Source organism: Ostrinia nubilalis, chromosome 14 (genome assembly GCF_963855985.1).
Source record: "Ostrinia nubilalis chromosome 14, ilOstNubi1.1, whole genome shotgun sequence".
NCBI lineage: Eukaryota > Metazoa > Arthropoda > Insecta > Lepidoptera > Crambidae > Ostrinia > Ostrinia nubilalis.
This window is the reverse complement of record NC_087101.1, coordinates 4,422,697-4,445,608: the sequence shown is the minus strand read 5'-3', so window position 1 is coordinate 4,445,608 and position 22,912 is coordinate 4,422,697. Positions and strand designations below refer to the sequence as shown.

The following is a 22,912-nucleotide window of genomic DNA, read 5'->3' as shown; positions in this document are numbered from 1 at the left end:
GCGTAGTTTTACATCTAAACATCCAGAAAATATTTTACAACTTAATTTTGGCAGATTTATAAAGCACCTTGGTTCTAAAATTGTTTTTGGTTCCGTTAAAAAAAAGAAAAAAATACAGCTGATCTGTCAAGAATGTCATTTTGGTTGACAGAAAAAAATTATTTGATTGATTTTGTTCACTTGTTGGTGATTGTGTAACATAAAAATAATGCTATCGAGGATTACTTTACGATGCAACAAGCTAAGCGTGTTGCCAAGATTTTATAGCGAGGGAGTTGGTCAAAATCAGGGACCAGCTGCGCCATCTAAGCCTGCAGCGGCACAAGTGCCATCTGATGTTCCTGGACTTAGCAGCAATGTTGTCCATCCTGCATCCCAGCCCGTCGGTCCTGGAGTTGACCCAAGCAAGAGTGGAGCCTACAAAGTCCCCGAATACTTCTGCTATGACAATATGAGCTTTTTTGAAGCTGAAATTGAGATGTCCAAGTTCAGATTACCGCAACCATCCGCTCTCAAAAAGCAATGAATGAATTCTATTGTACTGCATTAGTTTATTGTTAATTAGTGACTGTAATAAATTAAATTGTTTGTATCTTGTTTTTAATTTTGCAATCTAATATGATAGGAACAACATTATACATACATATTGTAGATATAAATACTACTATCCCATTACTTCTCAACCAAGCCTGTAAGATGTAAACAACAATGATTCTCTAATTGGAAAATTAGTGTGATGCAATTAAATTTTATATGATTCATCAAGCTATTGGCTCTTACATGTATTTCTTTTCAATGACTGGTATTGAAATAAAATAGTGATGTTTTAATTAGATGTTTTATTTAAATCATCTGATTCCCATACACTCTATAGACCTACAACTAAATAACATAAAATGCAACATTAAGGGTAAATAGCATAATTATGTACTTCGCTTTTTACAATTTGTGAAATGCTCGAAACACAGACAATGCTAAACTGCAACTGAAGAGGCACCACTGATTATTACAGCAGCTTCTTGCTCGGTCAGAGTGGTTACCGCTTCAATGCCATCAACACACTCTACCGAGGCTGATTGTTACTTCTTCTTAGTCAGTTTCTCTGAGAGGTCGTCGAAGGTGGGGTCTTGAAGGTTGATCATCAGGCTGTTGCCAGGAAGGAAGACACGGTTCTGAGATTGAGCAATCATTCTGGAGATACTCTGAGCGGCGCGGATCTTACGCAGTTTCAGGTACCCAGGGTTCATGCCCATGGCTTTACCCAACATCTCAGCGGCTTCGGCTTCTCCCTCAGCCTGGACGATCTTCTGTTGACGCTCTTGCTTTGCTCTTTCCACAACAAAAGCAGCACGCTGAGCCTCTTGTTGGGCCACCTGCTTCGCTTCAACAGCGGCAGTGTATTCTTTACCGAAACTCAACTCTGTGAGAGAAACATCATCAAGAATGATGTTGAAATCAGCAGCCCGTTCGACAAGCTCACGTCTAATCAGCAAGGAGACCTGTTGACGTTGTGTGATGAGCTGTGAGGCATTGAATTTGGCAACAACTGATTTTAGAACTTCATTGCAAATGGAAGGTAAAACTTTTTCATCGTAATCCGTTCCGAGCTGACGGTACATGACGGGCAGGTGACTAGCATCAGGGCGCGACAGCACTCGTAGAGAAATGTTGACCATTTGTAAATCTTTGGATCCGGTCGGTGATGAAATCTTGCGGGGTCGTGATCTAATATCGTAAATGATGGGGTATTGAAACCAAGGTATGCGGAAATGAAGACCTTCGCTCATGACGATTTGCTGCACGCCGCCAATCCTGTTGAACATTATGGCACGGTGACCACCCTCGACGGTAAACAACGATTGCGAGACTCCATAGGCCGCCGCACCAACCACTGCTACAAGTTTCAATCCGATACTTAGCCCAGGTGGCCCACCTTTAGCAAACTTCCCAGCCATGTCGTTCAGCTTGCTTTGAGCCATTATTGATAAACTTTCTAAAAAATGCAATAAAATAACTATTTCAACAGATTTCCCAAAAAGAAATTCTAACCTATTCGATCACAGGCGAATTGTGCAACTACCATAGACAAAAAGATAATAAAAAAAATTAAGAGTGAAAAAAGAAGGAAGTTTATTTTGACTATGGTTGGTCATAGATGAGGAAACCACAAAAAAGGATTCAGTAGATGATGCCGTCTCCACTTTATACGGCCACGCTCGAAGCTCTCATTGCACATTATGTCCGTGTCCACTCCGCTTTAAAATCATAGACCAGTGGGTAGACACTTCTCATACAAAGACTAGTCTCTATATGTAGCAATTGATATACAACCTTATCCCTTAAGCAATAAAGTGCATTTTGGATTGATTTCACTATAGCAGGGGAACCCGCGGATCAATACCACCATACTAAAAATAATTGTTTAGTGTCCTTATGTTGGTAGTATTGTTAGTTTGACAAATGAAAAAAAATGTCTGTCAATTGAGTTTGAGTTTTTAACCGGCGAATTGATTCGTGTGAAGTTATTTTCTCAGATTTGGTGCAATATTACTGTAAATAAACTTTTCTGTCGTTTACGTTGAGTTGATTAAGTTCCTCCGTATCGGGCGTGATAAAGTTTGCTGTTCAGTGTTATGTTTTTTGTGAGATAGAGACTCTTTTAAATAAGCTGTGTTTCAACTTCTACAGAAGTTTAAACTCTTATTTACTTTTCTGTTTAATGGGTATGTTATCTACTTACTTGAAATATTAGATCTATTACAAATCTATTTTTCATTAAAAACAACCCTATGTGATGAAAATGTAAATGTACTTTCAAAACTGGTAAATGCATGAACCAGGGCATTGACACTGGTTGGAGAGAAATTATAGGCTTTGTTTAATTAATACCTATTTCATTTTAGGCTTCTACTGATAATGGAGAGTAGAAACAACAAGAAGTGCGTTATTTGTAATAAGAGGCGAAGTCGTGGTGGATCACCCTTACTTTTGAGTAGGTTTCCTCTGGATTCTGACCGGTAAGTTTCTAATAACACTCATTTATTACAAGATAATTTTACTGATTGTGTAAACTTAAAGGCTGGGATTAATATTTTTAATCATACAGTAAATAACCATAACCAATTTTTAATTTCAGTATTTTGTTTCGTACTCTGTAAATGAATTGCATAACAATACTAAAAGAAATTAGTTGATGAATAAATTTCAGTTTGTTATTCTTTTTCTTTTCTAATAGGTATTTGTTATTTCAGTTGTCGAATGTGGGTTAAAAATGCTGGCATAGAAGACTTAGCATATGTACCTATTGAAAAGTTACACCAACTTAAGTTTGTTTGTGGTGGGCACTTCACTCCTGAATCCTTCAATGCCAAAGGAACTCGGCTGAAGAACTCAGCTATTCCAACACTGGAATTGAGCAATCCCATCTTGCCAGATGAAGTTTTGACAGAGTTTCCTCTTCATGTAAAAGACTCCAATAAAGAAAACCTCAAGACAGGTATGATGATGACTTCAATTATTTTTTTTAAATTTAATTTACTATCTATCAATTTTTCTGAATTATTTAGATGTCTTAATTAATTTTCTTTGGTTTCCAAAACAAACCAACCGAATGCAATTTAACAAGGTTCTTTCTTTGTAACCACAAACATGTGTTGTATGCTTATCAATAAATAATATATAATTTCAATTATTAATTATATCTATACTTTGTTACAGTTCTTTATGATCATTCATATTGCATTCCAAAGAAGTCAAATCCAGTTGAACGAGGTATGTTTATCTAAAATTATACTAATAATATAAAAAGGAAATATTTAATTGTTTGTTTGTATTTGATCGGCTCCGTAACTCGAAGCCCACTCGTAACACAATTTAGCTTAGAATGAGGTGTTGAGTTAGAGGGACTTTAGTAATTTGTGTAATACAAATTCTTCAAAAAAAGTACCGGACCAATTTGAAAAATTTTAGGCAATCTACATTAATTAGCCAGGTCAGCTAGTTTAATAATATTTATAAGCTAGTAATTTTTAATGTGAGCAAGACATGTACCTAGACTGATTGTACCCTAAAGTTGGGTAAGAACATGACATTTTATTACCCAATTCACATTTCATTATCTGCTTTCAGTTCCCCTTACAACTACAACCAAACAACTAAATTCAACATGTTTGGGAGCTGTGGATATACCAGATTCTGGTATTTCTGCGAAAACAACTTTTGAACCTCTTCCTTCTACTTCCAATGCACCAGAACATATGACCTATAAACCCATTGCTCATGGTAAGTGTACAAACTAATTATTTACCTTCTAAAATATGCCTTCCCTCAAACTAAAGAATGCCACCCTGGATGCGTTCTGCAGTCTGCAGTCAGGTCAAAATGAACTTATATGTACAACATTCTAGGTTTCTGTACATTTTATATTAAAGCGATTTGACCGTGCGGATACGAACAAAGAACGCAAAGCACACGTGACTGATTGCCTTATCACGACCACTTACAGATTGTCTTGACATACCCGCAGAACGCATCCAGAATGCAGAACATTAAAACCTCTAAATGCCTTTAATTTAATATTATGTCATTGTTATTGAAGGTGGGCCCACGCTTCATATTTTATGAGAAGAGCTATCATTATCCTGTCTTTGCATTTTTTTAAAACTTGATAATGATTGATTGATTTGGAAATAATATGTTTCATAAAACAACAAAATAAATTTTAAACTAATTTGCATATTTATAATATTTCAGATGATAAAAACATTTGCCATCAAGATGCACAGGCAGAAATATTAGTCCACAGTTATAAAAGACCTAAGAAAAACATTGAAATGAAAGGTAAGATAAAACATACCTAATTTAAAAAACTAAGTAAAATTGCTGATTAATTAACCAATATTCAATTCAATTTGCTTTAATGTTGTTTTTTTACTAATGGAAATGTTTTTATTATTATTACAGACACTTCATCAACATTTACAATTAAAGAGAAGAGGCTTTGGCGACAGTTACAAAATGCAAAAAAAACAATAAGGAATATAGCGAAGTCAAGAGTGAATTTAGACAAGTTAGATTCGGAAGTGCTGACATCGTTAGTAAAGGATGTAGTGCAGAATAACAAAAAAAAGTCACAAGGAAAAAGGTGGACTTTAGCCAACAAAATATATGCTTTGGCTATATTTAAACGGTCCCCTAAAGCATACCGCTATATGCAAAAGCTGTTTACGCTACCAAGCACTAAAACGCTCCAAAGGATTTTAAAAAATATACCAATGGAGCCTGGTATAAATAAAAATATAATTGATATGTTAGAGGCAAAAGCATCAAGTATGCCAAAGGAAAATAAATATTGCTCGTTAATATTTGACGAGATGGCGTTAAAGAAACGGATAATTTATAACGAAATTGCTGATAAAGTGGATGGCTACGTGGATTATGGAGAGGGCGAGAACATGGGACGAGAAAAGAAAATTGCAGACCATGCGTTAGTGTTTATGATACAGGGTGCTAAACATAAATACAAACAATATATTGCGCACTATTTTGTGGAAGGCACAATATCAACAGCAAAACTGGCAAAAATTATATCGGACATCATCAAAAAATTAAAAGAAATCGGATTTGTGGTTCTAACAACAGTTTGTGATCAGGGATCTACAAATATAGGAGCTCTTAACATGTTAAAAAGAAACTGTGGACAAGGCATAGATAGCAACTTTTTCTCTGTAAATAATGACAAAATTTTTATAATCTATGACATCCCTCACTTGTTCAAATCATTACGAAACAATTTCTTTAAAAGTGGAAATATGTCTTTCGATGGAAAAATTGCACAATGGAGGCATTTGGTAGTTGCAGAAGAACACAACAGAAATTTTTTAAATTTTAAAAAACTGAATAGTACCATTGTAAATCCAACATTCAAAACTAAGATGAGGGTGAAGTATGCTGCGCATGCTCTGAGTAATACCGTGGCAGCTATTTTAAAAATGATGGCATGGAAAGAAGTTTCTGATTGCAATGATACAGCATTTGTGATTGAACAGTTAGATAAACTATTTGATTGTACAAATGGTCCATCATCTTTAAATGACGTAAAGAAAGGGATCCGGGAAAATGTTTCCACATCAAGTAATCACATTGAGTCTTGGACCTTTTATACTGATAAGTTAAAAACCATAAAATTTATAACAGCAGAAAACACGATACTAAAAAATGTTAAATGCGTAAAGGGATATCAAATATCTATCAAATCCTTAAACGATATTTGGGAAAAGTTAAAGAATGAAGGGTTTAAATATATGAACCTTAGACAGTTTAACCAAGACTCTCTGGAAAACTTATTTGGAATCATTAGGCAACACAGTGTAACCAATAGAAATCCCACTATCACGCACTTTACTGCAGCGCTTAAAACAAGCATGGTTACTGGGCTGAAAGTGCCTCATAGCAGAAGTGCTAATTGTGAAGCAGACAACAATAAACATATGCTGGAATATAAAGACATTTTAAAAACTAATATAAAAACAACAGAAATAAAAATTAATGTTCAAGATTCCACAGACACTGAATTTTATCCTGTGTTGTCTATCCCGGACCCTGAAAACTTAGAACAGCCCATTGAAAATTTGTGTAGCCTTGAAAACCAACCAGTAGTATATGTAAGCGGGTATTTAGCTGCCAAACTATTACAGAACAGTTCTTGTTTAATTTGTGAAGAGTGTTTGAGCGTGAAAACTCCTGTTGACAATGATTTGTATGCATATATATCTCTTCGCGAATGGTGGCATGATAAAAAAAGTCTCGTTTATCCAACAATTCAATTATGTACCACCGTAAATGAAGCTAAACAATTTTATCATGACCATATTGCCGACCAGATATACAGTGTGAGTCACGTTAAAGTGTACATATGAAAATAGATGAAACTAGACCTATTTTTATCGACAAAAAAGAGGTCAATTTTTTTTTGAGATTTTTTTTAAATTTTTTATAGAATTTTTTTTCTTCCAATTACTTATTGTAAAGAAAACGTAATAACTTTTAAACGAAGCGGTATATCCTGATAAAATAAAAACAGTAATAATGCTAAATAACAGGCAATACTAAAAAAAATACATAAAATACATAAAAAAGGCCAACAAATAATGAAAAATGATACTTTTTGAAAATAAATTGCTTTTAAATTCGTGTTTTTTTTGGTTATTTGATAAATTTCTCCCAAAAATGCCCCTATAACCGGTGGTTTTTATTACTTTGTATTATTCTCTATCGTATTACCTTTGTAAAACCAAAAATCGCATGTCTCTATCTCTATCACAACGTTTGCAATGATCGTTTGAACTAAGCCTCTCCGGGCGCGCCATTCAACGCTTCGTTAACAACGAAACTGAAAATGGCTCTAGATTTGTTATTTTGATAGAGACAAGTTAGATTTCAAATAAAAACAAAAGATTTCGAAGTAAAATAAGCATTTTAGTTAAAATTAAAATTGTCTCTAACTGTAGCGGAGAATAATGTTGTGGCAGGCCTTTGTTCAAAAGATCATAGCAAATGTTGCGATAGGGATAGAAACATGCAATTTTTGGTTTTACAAAGATAATATGATAGAGAATAATACAAAGTAATAAAAATCACCTGTTATAGGGGCATTTTTTGGAGAAATTTATCAAATAACCAAAAAAACACGTATTTTAAAGCAGATTTTTTTCAAAAAGTATAATTTTTGATTATTTGTTGGCCTTTTTTGTGTATTTTATGTATTTTTATAGTATCGCCTGTTATTTAGCATTATTACTGTTTTTATTTTATCAGGATATACCTCTTAGTTTAAAAGTTATTACGTTTTCTTTACAATAAGTAATTGGAAGAAAAAAAAATCTATAAAAATTTAAAAAAAAATCTCAAAAATTTTTTGACCTCTTTATTGTCGATAAAAATAGGTCTAGTTTCATCTATTTTCATATGTACACTTTAACGTGACTCACACTGTATATGGAAAATGTTGGAAAATTCATTTTCTTAATGTTGAGTACAAATTGTAATTTTAGTTGGTTTAAATGTCAACAACATAATAAAGAAATTTATGACAAGATGTTTAAAATATTAAGTTACCTTTTTCTAAGAAAAAGTTGTAAAATCATTAATGACAGCTTCATAAAAAGTAAAAACAATTTTGCTGACAAAAGTAAAAAAGCACAGCAACAAAGCATTGAAAAGTAATCTTGAGGCTGAGGTTCGATCAGCTGATAAGAAAATTAAAGATGTTTATAAATAAAAATCCTATTTTTTCTTAGAAAAAGTTGTGAAAATAAAAGTTTACAAAATTATCATTTCTGTACTTTGTTATAATTTTCAATAATTCCTCATGCCTACAACTGCTATGTCATGTTCAATACTTATTGTAATATACCTATTTTATTTCGAAATAAATAATTTACGTTACAAAACTTCGTTTTACTTACACATAGTATAAAATAAAAATAGTAATCATTAAAATATTGAAGGTTCCTATACTAGATATCGATATGCAATTACAACCCTAGCAAAGTATCGATAATCGATAAGTTATTACGAACGTCACTAATACTGTCAGAAAATAAGGCATTATGTTGGTAGCTCCGCCTGCAGTTTGTGCGGTTGGTAAAGATTTGCGGGTCGTTCTCTAAAATGCATATGTGTGCGTGAGCTCAAAAAATATCTATGGAGTGCCGTCTCTTACTCTTTTATGCTCTTTGTCATAGACAAACTGCAGAGAAATTATTTGACGTTTTCGTTTTTGACATCTGCCTTCCCAAGCAGCAGTGATGTCTGTTTTCGTCTGAAAAGTGAAAAATATATAAATATTTACTTCTTTGTTCTCTCATTAAGTTCCTTACTTGAATATATTACGTAAATAGAGAGTGTTATTTCGAGAAAGTTATCATTTTCACCGTCATAAGCCATGGATTCATGCATCGGTGTGGAACAAGATTTGGACAAAGCTTTATCTAAATTTACCTCTCTAAATGACCACACAGACAAGGTTTTAGAAGATATTATTGGTCAGGTTGAGAATCTAAAGAAGGAAATTGCTAAACGTGAGTATTTTCTTCCCCTTGACAATGTTTTTCATAATAATTGACTTTCTCTTTGTTTCTATTGCCATACATCTTTGCGCCTTTCGGTCAGGCTAATGGCAGCACTAAATACTTTCAATCTATCGTATGTGCTTGTTTTTATGATATCAGTACAATAGCACAATACTGGCTAATCATAAAAGTACTTTCTCTTCATTGTTATCAAGAAAGCAAATTAACATTGAAAGTACTTGAACTATTTATATCCCGCGTGTTAATGTGACTTTTTAATGTATGCAATTAGCAATTACCTTAAACCTGATTGTTGTAAATTTTATTGCCTTCTTTTAATTTTAAATAAACAACACGGTAAACTTCCAGTCATTGGACAGTATTTAAAGGCCATATTTTTTATTGGATTAAAAAATACCATGTTTATTTCAACAACTAAGATTTTTTAGACTTTTCTGCAATTTGTTCCTTGAACATCCATAATGAAGTAATATTCATTATGGATGTTCATTGAGGGGTGTTTTGTCAGTCACTGATAGTGTCTGGCTGGATATTTACTCTATTTCAAATTCTGATAGCCATCAATAATTTGATCATAAAATAAATTAATTTCTAGTATACTTATCAAGTTTATACATTTCCAGAGGGGTCAAATGCACCTTTGACACAAACACAAGCCATGGTCGCCAGTGAATTAGCTGCGCGGGTCAAACAGACTGTCTTTCAGATGTCTACAGGTGAGTCAACATGTAATCAGTTACTTTTATTTCACTCTTTCAGACTCTGGACATAATTTATTTTTGTTTTCTTCTAAATGAAGAATTTTGATAGCTTTCTTTCAAGTTTGTTCATAACTTATGGTATTTTTTTACTAGAGTGATAGATCTATGGCATGATTTTTCACAAATTGTAGCTATCTATGATTAAAATAAACAATAGAGCCAGTTTTCTACAACCTAGATTAGGAATTCTAACTGTAACAAACAGAGGACTAAAATAACGTAATATATTTGTTATCAGAACACAGAGAGCTGCATGCCACAGTGTCACGTGTTGGCAAGTCGATCGACCGACACTTCATCGCTGATTACGGCTCAGTGGCACCGAAAGCTGAGTCATTCTGCACGGACACAAACAGACCTATAATGGAGCAAGCCATTGCCCAGCATTTGTACAGACAGGTAATACAGTAGGTTTTAAAATTAGTAAGTGTGTTTACTTACTTCTTACTCCTACCAACTTCATAGTCAGATTAGTGAGTTGTTCTACTATGGTCTCACTTCCTTGTCTGCCAGAAGCACTCATTGCACTGACTGGTATTGCTGACTATAAAATGAAAAAAGTTTTCAAGGTCTTTGTACTTTTGGTATTTATGTTCCCAGTTGATATTTAACCAGAAAAAAATACCACACAGTAAAACAAAAACAACGTTTCTTGGTCAAATTCAGAACTTATTCTAACAAAGATTAAAAACATCTTCAGGGCTTAGAAGACGTAGGCGACGCGTTCGTAGAAGAAGCCAAAATTCCCGGCGTGGAGCGCACTTGTACTTTTGCGGCGCTGCAGCGCTGTGCTGCGGCGCTTGCGGCCGGAGACCCGCTGCCGGCGCTGCAGTGGGCCGAGAAACGCGCTCACGATCTAACACACTCGCCGCTGCCGTTCACGCTGCATAGAATGCAGGCGCTCAAGGTAAGACCGTAAGACGATTATGTTAGAAGAAGCCAAGATTCCCGGCGTGGAGCGCACTTGTACTTTTGCGGCGCTGCAGCGCTGTGCTGCGGCGCTTGCGGCCGGCGACCCGCTGCCCGCGCTGCAGTGGGCCGAGAAACGCGCTCACGATCTAACACACTCGCCGCTGCCGTTCACGCTGCATAGGATGCAGGCGCTCAAGGTAAGGAGATCATAATTATATATTCCAACAATCCTGCACTGTGTTTATGACCATGACAACTCTGCACAAGTTGTGCTGCAGTGGGCCGAGAAACGATTTGACGTACTCCCCGCTGTGCTGCCTATGTATGATATAATTTGCCTCCATAATTTATGTTTCAAGTCCTACATCATGATGGTTCTGTACAGGCTCTACAGGCTGACTTAGTGTAAAGTGTAATTCATGTATTTGTCCATGTTATTCTGTTGTAGCTATGCTGAGTTTAAACTATGTTATTCCTGAGTGTGTTTGGCGCAAAGTTTTAACTACCAGGATGTTACCATTTTATGGCGTAACATTACAATATGTAGGTGGCGTAGCGTGAATTTGACAGCCCCGAATAAGTTGTCATTAAGAGCGTTTACGTCTAGCGTGGCATGTCAAGTTTAGGTAATTTCGATGCTATTTTTATTCACACTAAAATAATTGCGACTGTGTGCGTGTTCTCACGCTCTATAGTCAAACCAAAATACTTTGATCCACCATCGTAAAAGTGTGCCAGGCTGTCAAGTGACAGCTCAAGGAAACTATAAAATCTTCAAATCTTCCAACACCGACTCCATAATTATAAATCATGGTATACATTAGTCCTAATAAATAATAAATACGTAAATTCTTTATCAAATAGTAAATTATCAAAGGTTTTTTACTATTTTGAGAATATTTTATACAGCCTATGTTCAGCAGAAAAAAATTTGAATTTTAATGGTGAGAGATTTTTTCAAATCGGTTCTATTCAAAACAAACTTTTCCTGTTAACTATTCTTTTTTTATCCGGAAAATGCATAACATTTCATACCCACCAGCTGCGGGGGCAGCTAATGGGTTATGTGGGGTTCTTCCTACCAGAAGGTGGGTAGCCCCTACACCCACTAAAAACCTGACTGTTTCTGCCATGATCCATATGAGTGATATGAGGGAACGCGGGACATCGCCATTGGCTGTTGCCTGTAGCATTCGTCCTTAGCCGCCACCAGACACCTCCATGTCTAGCGACCGAGGCCTGTTAGGAAGGGACAGTTGGAGACCATAAGCTGTCCTCTTGCGCCCAGGGTGTCGGCGGCGGATAACCGGAGTGTCGGCTGAGGCCTCTCGCTCCCGCTTTCTACTGCTTCTTTCTGTGAAAGAATACTTTCACAGAAAGTAAGCACACTATATCATAAGATTATTTGTCTCATAAGAATATATTTTATACTAATGTAGATATTGTTTCCGAAAGCGAGCGGGTTCATTCCGTACCTGTACGTTCTCTAGCAAAAGCTGAAAATGAGAGTTCTGCCCTTTTGAGGGTAGTGTTTATACTGAGCTCTTTGCTTTTTGCATCGCTGCGGCACACATCACTCTGACGCAGGGAACTATTTGAAACGCTAGTCATCTTTATCTTCTGTTGTTTTGTCACTTTTGTTATGTTGCAACTGTTGAAATTATTACTAACCTGTGTAACAAAATACCAGTGGTGTCACCTAGTGTGTTTCTTGACTAACTAACTTTATTTCGATATTGAATTGAATTTCAATAGCAACTATACATAATATGTGTGTTAAAAGCATTAAAAAAAGTGTGTGTTACAACAAATAAACAATTTATCTATCTATCTCACGCCTCTTCCCGATTGGTAGGGAGAGGTCATTTCCAACCGCCGCTCGTTCGCTTAGGCTGGGCACTGTTGGAGCGTGTCAGTCTGCTGCGGTGACTCACGTGCCAAGACTGCAGTTAACTGACAACCATCTACAGGCTCTCGGCCTATACGATGGAGGAATGGCCCGAAGCACCCATGGCCCGGTAGAACCTGGGTCGCCCTATGTGTGAGGCGATCATGCCGTCGCACCCACTCCTCTAATACAGGCAGAACTGCCTCTATGGTGCGACGTAAAATTTGGCGCCACTGAGGATAAATGGCATAAATAATATTGATTGTCACCAGTGGCGACACATACTTTCCCAGTTGTAGCTACAGGCTTTCTCACAACTTATGACAAATTAGAAAAATACATCCCAATTATGCCTAGTGGGGACGTACACAAATATTGACGCAAATGTCATCGTGCATGACATACGTAAAGTAAAAGTCAAGTAAGACCAGATGAATACAAATATTATTAATTTTATTTTGAACTAGCGGCCGCCCGCGACTTCGTACGCGTGGACCTCGTTTTACTCCTTAGTTCGTAAAATCTGTTGTTTGATATCATGTTGATAGATGGCGTTTCACGGCTTCCCCCGCATGAATATTTACGAACGTCAAAACAGTAGTTTGTCCAGCGCTGTCGATTTTAACCAATGACGATAGATTGCGCTTTTTAGACATGTCTTATTTATTTATTGAAATTTATTTGTCACATATCGTCATAAATTATAGCCTATATGTTAATCTGGGTTATAAACAATAATACTGCAAAGTTTCAACAAAATCCGTTCAGTAGTTTTTGAGTGAAAGAGTAACAAACATCCAGACACCAAGACATCCAAACTTTCGCATTTATAATATTAGTAGGAAGGATAGTAGGATTGTTATACGTCGCCACTAATGACAATAAATTTTTTTCCCATTTATCCTCAGTAGGGACATAGTCAGTGTCCACAACCGGGAATAGACGGACTGCGGATACTATGCGGTATCCACGAATTACCTCAGCCTGTGCCTCAGTGATATCTTTTTTCAACAGTAGGATGCTCCACGACTACACAGCACTGTGCCATACTCGAGCCCCATATAGGACCAACGCGCGACGCAAAAGTATAGTTAGCGACTCAGTGCGGCCGGGCCTCCGAGATTAGGCATCAACCGGCTTAGTGCGCCGGCGGTAGCCAAAAGCTTAGGGGTGAGACGATTCAAGTGGCCGCCAAATGACCACTGTCCAACTAACTACAATCCGAAGTACCGCAAAGATTTTCCGACTGTAATATGTTGTGTATGTTCCCCCTACAACTAGGTGGGACCCTGCTGGCAGAGCATTCCTATTAACTATTCTGTAACCACCTATTTATGGCAAATAAATTATTAGTATTATTCCTGTTTATAATATTAGTATACATACATAACTTGCTGTTCCAAATTTTCGTCATTCGTTTTTGTTTCATCGCTAAAAATAACTTAATTTTATTTTTCATTACGTCTGAAATAGAATTTGCTGTAAAAATAGACTGTAATGAAAAATAACAATAAAATATTTTAATTACCACGTGATCGCAAAATCTACCACCAAGATTTTGCGGATACACTATAAAAGTCCAGCTACCTGTCAAAGATCAACGTACGCGTGACATATATACGCGTCAGCAGAGCACCGAGCGACGTGACCTCACTCTGGAACGCCTCGAGGCGGACTGAATTTGAACGATTCGTGCGCGGCGTTTTATAGTACTTTTCAAATACTCATAGAAAAAAAATTACAATGAATTATTTTGAATTTCAAAGTAAATATTTTAGATAAGATATTCTTCTATTATATTAAGCTATTTTTGTGTTGAATAAAGGAAGAATATTGGTAAAAAAATCACTTTGATTTTTGGGTATTTCACGTTCTTTTAATTTGTGATTTCTTATTGTAAAATGCTTAAATCTAAAAATTTTCTCAGATAACTATTTGCCCAAGGATCTATGCTATAGGATATAAATGTTTGTTAAATCGTTTTCACAGTATTTTTATAAAAATTTCAGCTTGTAAACTGACGCTAAAGTGGAAATTTACAAAACCTGTGTGGACTTATCTTGATAGAATTCTTAAATACTAAACTAATCGCAATATTTTCTCAATTAACTATTTAGACGACGAAATTGCCTAACTATTTATGCCTATAACATATTTGTAATATTACTGGTTAATGATTGTAACGAGTTGAAAAAGTACTGTTTTTGCGCCAAACGGCGTAAACGCTCTTAAGCATCAATCCATACGTCGCGTTTTGGGCAGGACTAATTTGTGTCTGAATAATGATACATGACTATGATATGAGACAAGGATCCTTGATCCCTTTAAGGAGGCCCTTTCCATTAAATAAAGGTAGTTAATCCGGCTTTAGAGGCCCTTTATAATTACGGCGGTAGCTACGCCCCTAATCAACCTACTTCCATTATTCCCAGCTGGCCCGCGAGCAAGGCGTGGTAGCCGCGATCGAGTACGCCCGCGCGTCGTTCCCGGCGCACGCGGCGCGCCACGAGCGGCAGCTGCAGGCGTGCGTGTGCGCGCTGGCCTGGTGCACGCCGCACGCGCCGCCCGCGCCGCGCAACTACCGCCACCTGCTCGACCCGCAGGCCCTCGGTGAGTTCCGTAATCCGGGCCTTTTCAAGGCGAGAGTGAATAGGCACTTATGTACCATCCTAGACTGCTTCTCATTTAACACCAGGTACGATTGCGGTCAAATATTTGGCTTCTTATACATAAAAAAAGTATAAAAAAGTATTAGCGTTGCCAGACGTCCCGATTTTTGCGATGGCGCTTGATGAGTATCCACTAGTTCCCCAAACATTTTTTACCATGACGCCCTTGGGAATTCGCCATTTTTATGCGACAACACCCCAGGGCATTGCGACGCACAGTTTGGGAAGCCCTACACTAGTGTAAACGACTCCGCATGCGTCATGGAAATATCCCGTACTCTGAATGGCCAGTTGAAAATGGTTCTCCAAATGCAAATCCTTTATTATACCATGTGTGACAGGAATTTCCTGCATCATTCTGCATACTGTATGCAGGTCTGCACAATTAATGAAGACTTGTCATAAGAGCGTGTGTTGAGACCGGGTAAAAACCTGCTCATCAACGCCCTAAGTTGCGGCACCGCACTGCAATATCAATTAAATGAGTGTTTTTTGTCCAGGCGCGGAAGCAGCGGAGTTATTTATCCGCGAGGCGTGCGCGTTACTCCGCTTAGCGCCGCTGTCGGCGCTGGCGGGCGGCGTGCTGGCGGGCGCGCGCGTGCTGCCCGCGCTGCACGACATCCGCGCCAAGATGACGCACCCGCACGTCATCGCCGCCTGGGCCGACGACCACCTGCCGCTCGAGGTAACTGGTGGTTACACACCATATGTCTACTGCTCCGCCTGACTCCCGTTGGTTTGCGTGTATACTGTACTGTAACCGGTGGTTACTAACCGTATACCTACTGCAGATTAGCAGAGTCCACACCAGATGATCCAACGCGTTCCAATATACAGCATTTATTACACGCTTTGCAAGCTTTTATGTGTCACCTTTTATGGACGAAAATGTTTATTGTTCGTTCATTTACCTGTAATTTATATCAATCAATGTCCAAGACTGATCGAGCACAAACTTAAGTTTGTGAAATTATTCATAAAAAAAAATTTGCATATTGAATAATGATTGATCTTATCTGATAACAAAATAGTAATGTGCGCCAGTAGCTTTTATTTTTACCGAAGGGAGCGTCTTTTACAATTCGATAGGTTAGTCTACAATTGAATTGCCGGTATACTTTGCCATTTGCCACCCTATGCTCCAGCCAGCCCAATTACTAGTTGTAAGCCCACTGGTAAATCTACCGCTATAATTGTGTCGTTTTGTTATTAACTTGATCGTCATATCCAGGTTGACCTGGGCGAGGACGGCGGCGGCTACCACTCGGTGTTCGCGTGCCCCATCCTGCGGCAGCAGGCGTCGGAGCAGAACCCGCCCATGCGGCTGCTGTGCGGACACGTCATCTCCCGCGACGCGCTCAATAAGCTCGCCATGGGTGCCAAGTCAGTATACAACATAATATTACATCATCTTTATCAGATTATTTTGTCTCCAGTCTCCACTGCAGGAACACACATCATGATAATCATTAGCAGACCTCATTTAGTCTTTACTGTAGGAACACAACCCACTCCAACTTACTAAAGGCAAACTGAGTACACGTCATCTCCCGCGACGCGCTCAATAAGCTCGCCATGGGTGCCAAGTCAGTATACAATATACACTATACATCATGATAATCATTAGCAGACCTCATTTAGTCTTTACTGTAGGAACACAACCCACTCCAACTTACTATAGGCAAACTGAGTACACGTCCTCCCGCGACGCGCTCAATAAGCTCGCCATGGGTGCCAAGTCAGTACACAATATACATCATGATAATTATTAGCAGACCTCATTTAGTCTGTACTGTAGGAACACAACCCACTCCAACTTACTATAGGCAAACTGAGTACACGTCATCTCTCGCGACGCGCTCAATAAGCTCGCCATGGGTGCCTATGGCTTAATTTCCTTTTAGGCTGACATCGGTGACCGACGTCAGCGGCGCGCACGATTACACACTAGTTCTATGTAATCATCTGCCGCTGACGACGGCGTTGCAGTGCGGTGCTTCATAGAACATTGTGTTTATTCGTACGCTCGACCGATGTACGCGACCGACGTCAGCGTAGGAGGAAATCAAGCCTATACAATATACATCATTATCAGATTATTCAGTTGGTTTTGACGCAGAACGTCAAATTCGTAAAATGTCCTCGCGATAAATGGCAATGCCAGATTTTGTATGGAAGGTGGCGTCTTTTTATTTCGCGCGGCCATCGATCAAACTTATCTAATCTAATAATAACTAATCGTTTTTTGATTACAAAATAGTGCAATTAACCAAACTTACTATGGCATGTATACCTCTAAACTCAGTCTGAACTGAGTTACGAGCATTAGAAGTTTGATGATTTTACATATAGCCTGACCAGGAACATAAAAACCCTGGCATAGAGGCGCTTCAATTGCATTTGATAGTGCAACACTGAGTACAGTCGTACATGTGTTAAATTAATAGGCTAAATTTATGTATCAGGATTCAGGATTACGGGCTAATTTGATATTTTTATAAATTAACGAAAAATATTATTAAAGGTAACCTGGTTTAAATAAATTAAATGAAACCATCAATCGAGCTAGTAGGATTTATTTTATTATTCATCAATAATCAAATTCAGAACTTGAATATTCAACTGCAATGTCTGGTCATGAACGCTTCAAACTCGGTACTTCTTTCCCAATTCCATAAAATTCAAAACTTAGAAAGTGACAAAAAACTTTAAAATAGGTAGTTGAAACAGACTACAGCTAATTTTCATAGTGGACTGTACTATACGATAAACATGTCAGTCAATTTGACAACCTTTGTCGGAAACATTATTCAATGAAAATATTGTCCGAACCCTTAATATTTCTCTTCGACAAATACATTAACACATCGTGAACCACTTTTCTTTCACGACTATAAAAATATTTTAGCAATTTAATTCACAAAATCAATTGCAAACATTTAAAATAAACTTTGTTTACACTTTGACAACAATAGACTGACATGCAAGGTGACATGTAAATGAAGTTTTCAGTTACTGTTGCCATTAAAAGAAATTAGTACCATTAGTTTTCCGCAACATGGCGAGGGTTTTTATGTTCCTGGTCAGGCTATACTAGATTTGCTTTTTGCGCGCAAGTTTTGTAAGAAATTGCAACAAAATATTGCGATATTTTTTATTGCGCTGATTCTGCTCCATACGGATGTCTGAAGCCTTTAATGGAGGGTATTGTTTGTTTACACATACAATGTCACTATTTTGTTGCAATTTCTTACAAAACTTGCGCGCAAAAAGCAAATCTAATATGTAAAATCATCAAACTTCTAATGCTCGTAACTCAGTTCAGACTGAGTTTAGAGGTATACATGTCATAGTAAGTTTGGTTTATTACACTATTTTGTAATCAAAAAACAAGGTTTGGTCGATGGCCGCGCGAAAAAAAAAGTCGCCAATTTCCGGCATTGTCTTTTTGCGCCTCGGAGCAGAACCCGCCCATGCGCCTGCTCTGCGGACACGTCATCTCCCGCGACGCGCTCAATAAGCTCGCCATGGGTGCCAAGTCAGTACACAATATACATCATTATCAGGTTATTGAAGGTCGATGAAGCACCTGATGTCGTGCCCTGAGTGCCCAAGCAACTGCACTCAGGAGGATTTGATGAGTGCTACTGACAACGCCACTCTTGTGGCGGAGTTTTGGGCTGACACTGTGTAGGTAGTTTGACGCAGAACGTCATATTCGCAAAATGTCTTCGCGAAAAATTTTGCCCCTTTCGCAGAATGTCATTCACAATTTTTTCCAAAAAGTGACCACGTTTTTCACGATTACATTTAGCGAATATGACATTCTGCGACAAAACCATTCAGTCTCCACTACATAGGCAAGACCCCCTCCATTTACAAGTCATATTGAGGATGACACGTTATCTCATGTGACGCACTCATCAAGCTCGCCATGGGCGCATAATCAGGTCATTTAGTCTCCACTGCTGGAGGTCGACCCTTCAATTCACCAGAGGCAAATGAAGCATTATTTTGATCTTTACTGTCCACGCACACACACGGATTGTGGATGGGGGGCTTGATGTTCGCATATTTCTTCCTTAGTCTCCTCTTACCACTTATTATTGTTTTATTAGGAGTGTCACCCCATAGTTTAGCTTTACGTCCTTTACGGGTTTCATGAACCAACTTGATTGTCCGAAAATACATTATTGCCAGCTTTGGCTGGCACGTGAACTGTGGGCCCAATTCATCCATGACTATTGGTTCCTCTTAATTCTTGCCTCAAAAAGATTACTGCTTAATCTCCACCTGTGATCGTAGTAAACACCACAACATAACTTATAGATGTTTATCATATTTTTCAAAGTTCTTTGTTTTCCAGATTGAAATGCCCCTACTGCCCCATGGAGCAGGCGCCCGCAGAGGCGAGGCAGATATACTTCTCTTGAAGCAACGAACCCAACAAGTCAAGTCTTTCCGATATTCAAATATGTAACGTAAACTTTAAACATGATAAGCTAGCAGATTCATATAGATGACGGACGGACGCTCGTACCGTTCTATGCAGATATTCTATAGATGTTTAACTCAATGTTATTGTAAGATAAATATTATCACTGTATATTTACTGAGGCCTGTAGCGGCGTCTATTTTGTTCTTTTTGTAATAAAATGAAACAGTATTATGTTGTTTACTTTATTTACAATCCCTATTATTTACATTAGATGTTTAGCTCTGACCATTATAATATATGCACGGTTCACGTTTGGCCAGTTGTCAATTAACTTGGATATTATATGGAGTGTTGGTATTGGTAATTTTAATATCAAAACACATTTTGATCCTCAGTACATAATTTATTTAATGGATATGTACAAAGACAAAGATTTTTAGGACAAATAAAAATTTGGCAATAACTTTCAACAATAGCAATAAAGAGTGGTGTCGTTTTAAAAGCCGGCAAAATATCAACAACAACAATATTTTTATACTTAAACATAGGTCGGACATACCAATACAGCTAGTTTAGCAAGTAGTGACTCTACCACCACAACAACTTCTACGACGTCCATACATCGATCATAATTCAGTACAGAACGTCGATCATAATTTTATTGTTTATGTTTGTAGTAGTAAAGTCACTCTGCCCATAAAACGATAAATCCAAACACAAATACAATATCTTCAGACATGCTGTTCGAAGTTTCGTTTTATAAGATAAGAATATTAAATAATAACAGCATTATTAACCTAAAAATAAATTAATCAATAAAAATATTATATTCCCGACAGTAAAAGTGAGGCGTAACAATTTTAATATCATACTGATATAACTTTAAAGAAGCTTTTTGGATTTATAGAAACATTCGCCGATGTTATGAGTCGTTTATGTCTCCAAAATTCAGTTTAGAACAGCGCTTAGTAAATAAACTGCGATTATCACACAATTATATCATATAGCATCTACCAGCAAAGTACTACAATTAGGTACTAATTATTGCTGTAAATTTTCATCTACATTATTATACCACCGAAAGAAAGGCTAGTGTTTACAGCCGAAGAAAAATATCCACTGGAATAGCATTTAAACTTATTGGAATCTAGGAATTTTGCTTAGACATTAATTTACAGCGGCAAGCGATCGTTGTGCATCATAATTATTATGTGGAACTAGTAGCTCATATAACACTGTCAATACTTTCAAATGATATTTTTCTTTGGCCGTCTAAACCTACAAGAAAACAATAAGAGTAAGATGGAAGACGCTCCTAAATACAGCAAAAATGTATGTATTTTCATAATTTAGCATTATATTTATCATAATATCACTTATATCCTAATGTAACTATGTGTTACATAATATATTTCATTTATCATCATATAAATACACCCATATTACTGGTATTTGAATCTGTATGCTACACGGTAATATTTTTTTTGTAACATTTGGCACACATCTACCTTCCCTTTGCCTACAAGAATACCACGTAACCAAAAGTTAAATTATTTACGAAATCCTTTCTATTTAGGTACTCTGAGTACATACAGTTAGTAAGATAATCTGGCAATAATATTACTTAAAGTTAAAATATAAGTGCCCATTTATATTATGCTCAATTTAATATGCAATAATATTCTATAAAAGCCATGTTCTAATAATGATTTACTTTAATTAATGATTTATATTAAAGCAACAATTATTTTAAAAGAAAACAACTAAAACAAGATTTATTTGGTTTTAAAGAAATGCACCCTATTTAAAAGCAGTTATGTATGATACATGTTAATTCCATAGATAGAGGTACATTTAAAATGGGAACAATGTTTCCTGGTTTTAGAAAATAAAAATATAAATTTCATTAATAAATAATATTGCTTCATCACAAATCAGTCATCATATCAGTCTAACATTAACTACGCTTTATGTTACCCAAGATATTTACCACATTTACGCGTGAAAATAAAGGGTTCAATTTAAATACATACTACTCAAACCACAGACCGTATGTTCACTAACATTTAATGGATGGTGTTTATTTTGATTTCCATGGTTTAAGAAGTATCGAGGTGCCGAAAAAGCAGGATTGAAGTTTCCAATAAGTATTACCGTCGAGCTAGACACAAATCTTATCACATAGACACTACTTGGTGTATTCTTTCAAGGCTCTCGTTGACTACCGGGTTCAACCGACTACAAACACAATAAGTGTGCATATTTTTTGTAATACTTAATCTAAATAAAATATGCTGTCACATAGTGAAGTGTTTGTATCGCTCATCCCCGGCAGTCACCAAACATATTACTTTTCAATCATTCCTTCCTTACTTTGCTAACACATTTTAATGATAGAATAGAAGCATAATTACAGTAGGCACTTGAGAGAAAACCACCTCGTACTGTTGCACGCCACCAACATTCATATTTAAACGCTCACATTACATTTATAGTTTTGAGTATAAATTGCTTTCGTTTGATAATATGGGAAACTTATTAGTTTATCAAAAGTAATTTTAATCTATTTTAATATAGACAGCACAAGGAGGTAACTTTCTATGAGGGAACCTACTCGTCTAGATCGAAAATTAATTACTTAAAACTATTAAAAACAAAAGGAAATTTTACTACTGTTAGGCGAATGCCATCAGTTATTATTCTACACCTAAATTGGTAACAGACCGAATGATTTAGCATTTCGGAGGGCACGGTAAGCTATCGGACTCGTAGAGTGGACAGAGCCACGTCTATCTCCAATAGTGGGGTACTGAACTACTGACCACTTTCGGTTTAGCTCGAGGCAGCAGCTGCAAGTATCAAAATTTCACTGTCTGTTACTAATTTGTGGTTTGTGATAAATATTAATTGAACTGTATACATAAATTCTGTTGTTGTAAGCGATTGAATGAAGATCACTCGTTTGAACACAAAATACGGTTTACTTACGGCTAGTGCGACTATTGACTAAATATATTTCATTTATATAACTTTTGTATCACTTTAAAGAAAGAAGTTCAAATAAGTAAAGTACATTTGATCGCCCTGTATACAGCATTGTATTGTATATTTATGTTCAGATCATACATACATATCATAAAGGTTATATTAAT

General features: G+C 36.9%; 2 protein-coding genes across 2 annotated transcripts; one reads left to right on the top strand and one right to left on the bottom strand.

The window, feature by feature from the left end:
- Positions 1–824: 824 nt before the first annotated feature.
- LOC135077988 (prohibitin-2) lies at positions 825–2,104 on the bottom strand. Its single transcript, XM_063972526.1, has one exon. It carries the CDS (start codon positions 1,977–1,979, stop codon positions 1,080–1,082), a length of 900 nt encoding a protein of 299 aa, XP_063828596.1. The 5' UTR covers positions 1,980–2,104; the 3' UTR covers positions 825–1,079.
- Positions 2,105–8,762: 6,658 nt separating this feature from the next.
- Positions 8,763–19,988, top strand: LOC135077987 (E3 ubiquitin-protein transferase RMND5B). Its single transcript, XM_063972525.1, has 8 exons — positions 8,763–9,080; positions 9,716–9,808; positions 10,092–10,252; positions 10,554–10,760; positions 15,086–15,263; positions 15,823–16,007; positions 16,554–16,705; positions 19,689–19,988. The coding sequence occupies exons 1-8, from the start codon at positions 8,945–8,947 to the stop codon at positions 19,753–19,755; spliced, it is 1,179 nt and encodes a 392-aa protein (XP_063828595.1). The 5' UTR covers positions 8,763–8,944; the 3' UTR covers positions 19,756–19,988.
- The last annotated feature ends 2,924 nt before the right edge of the window (positions 19,989–22,912 follow it).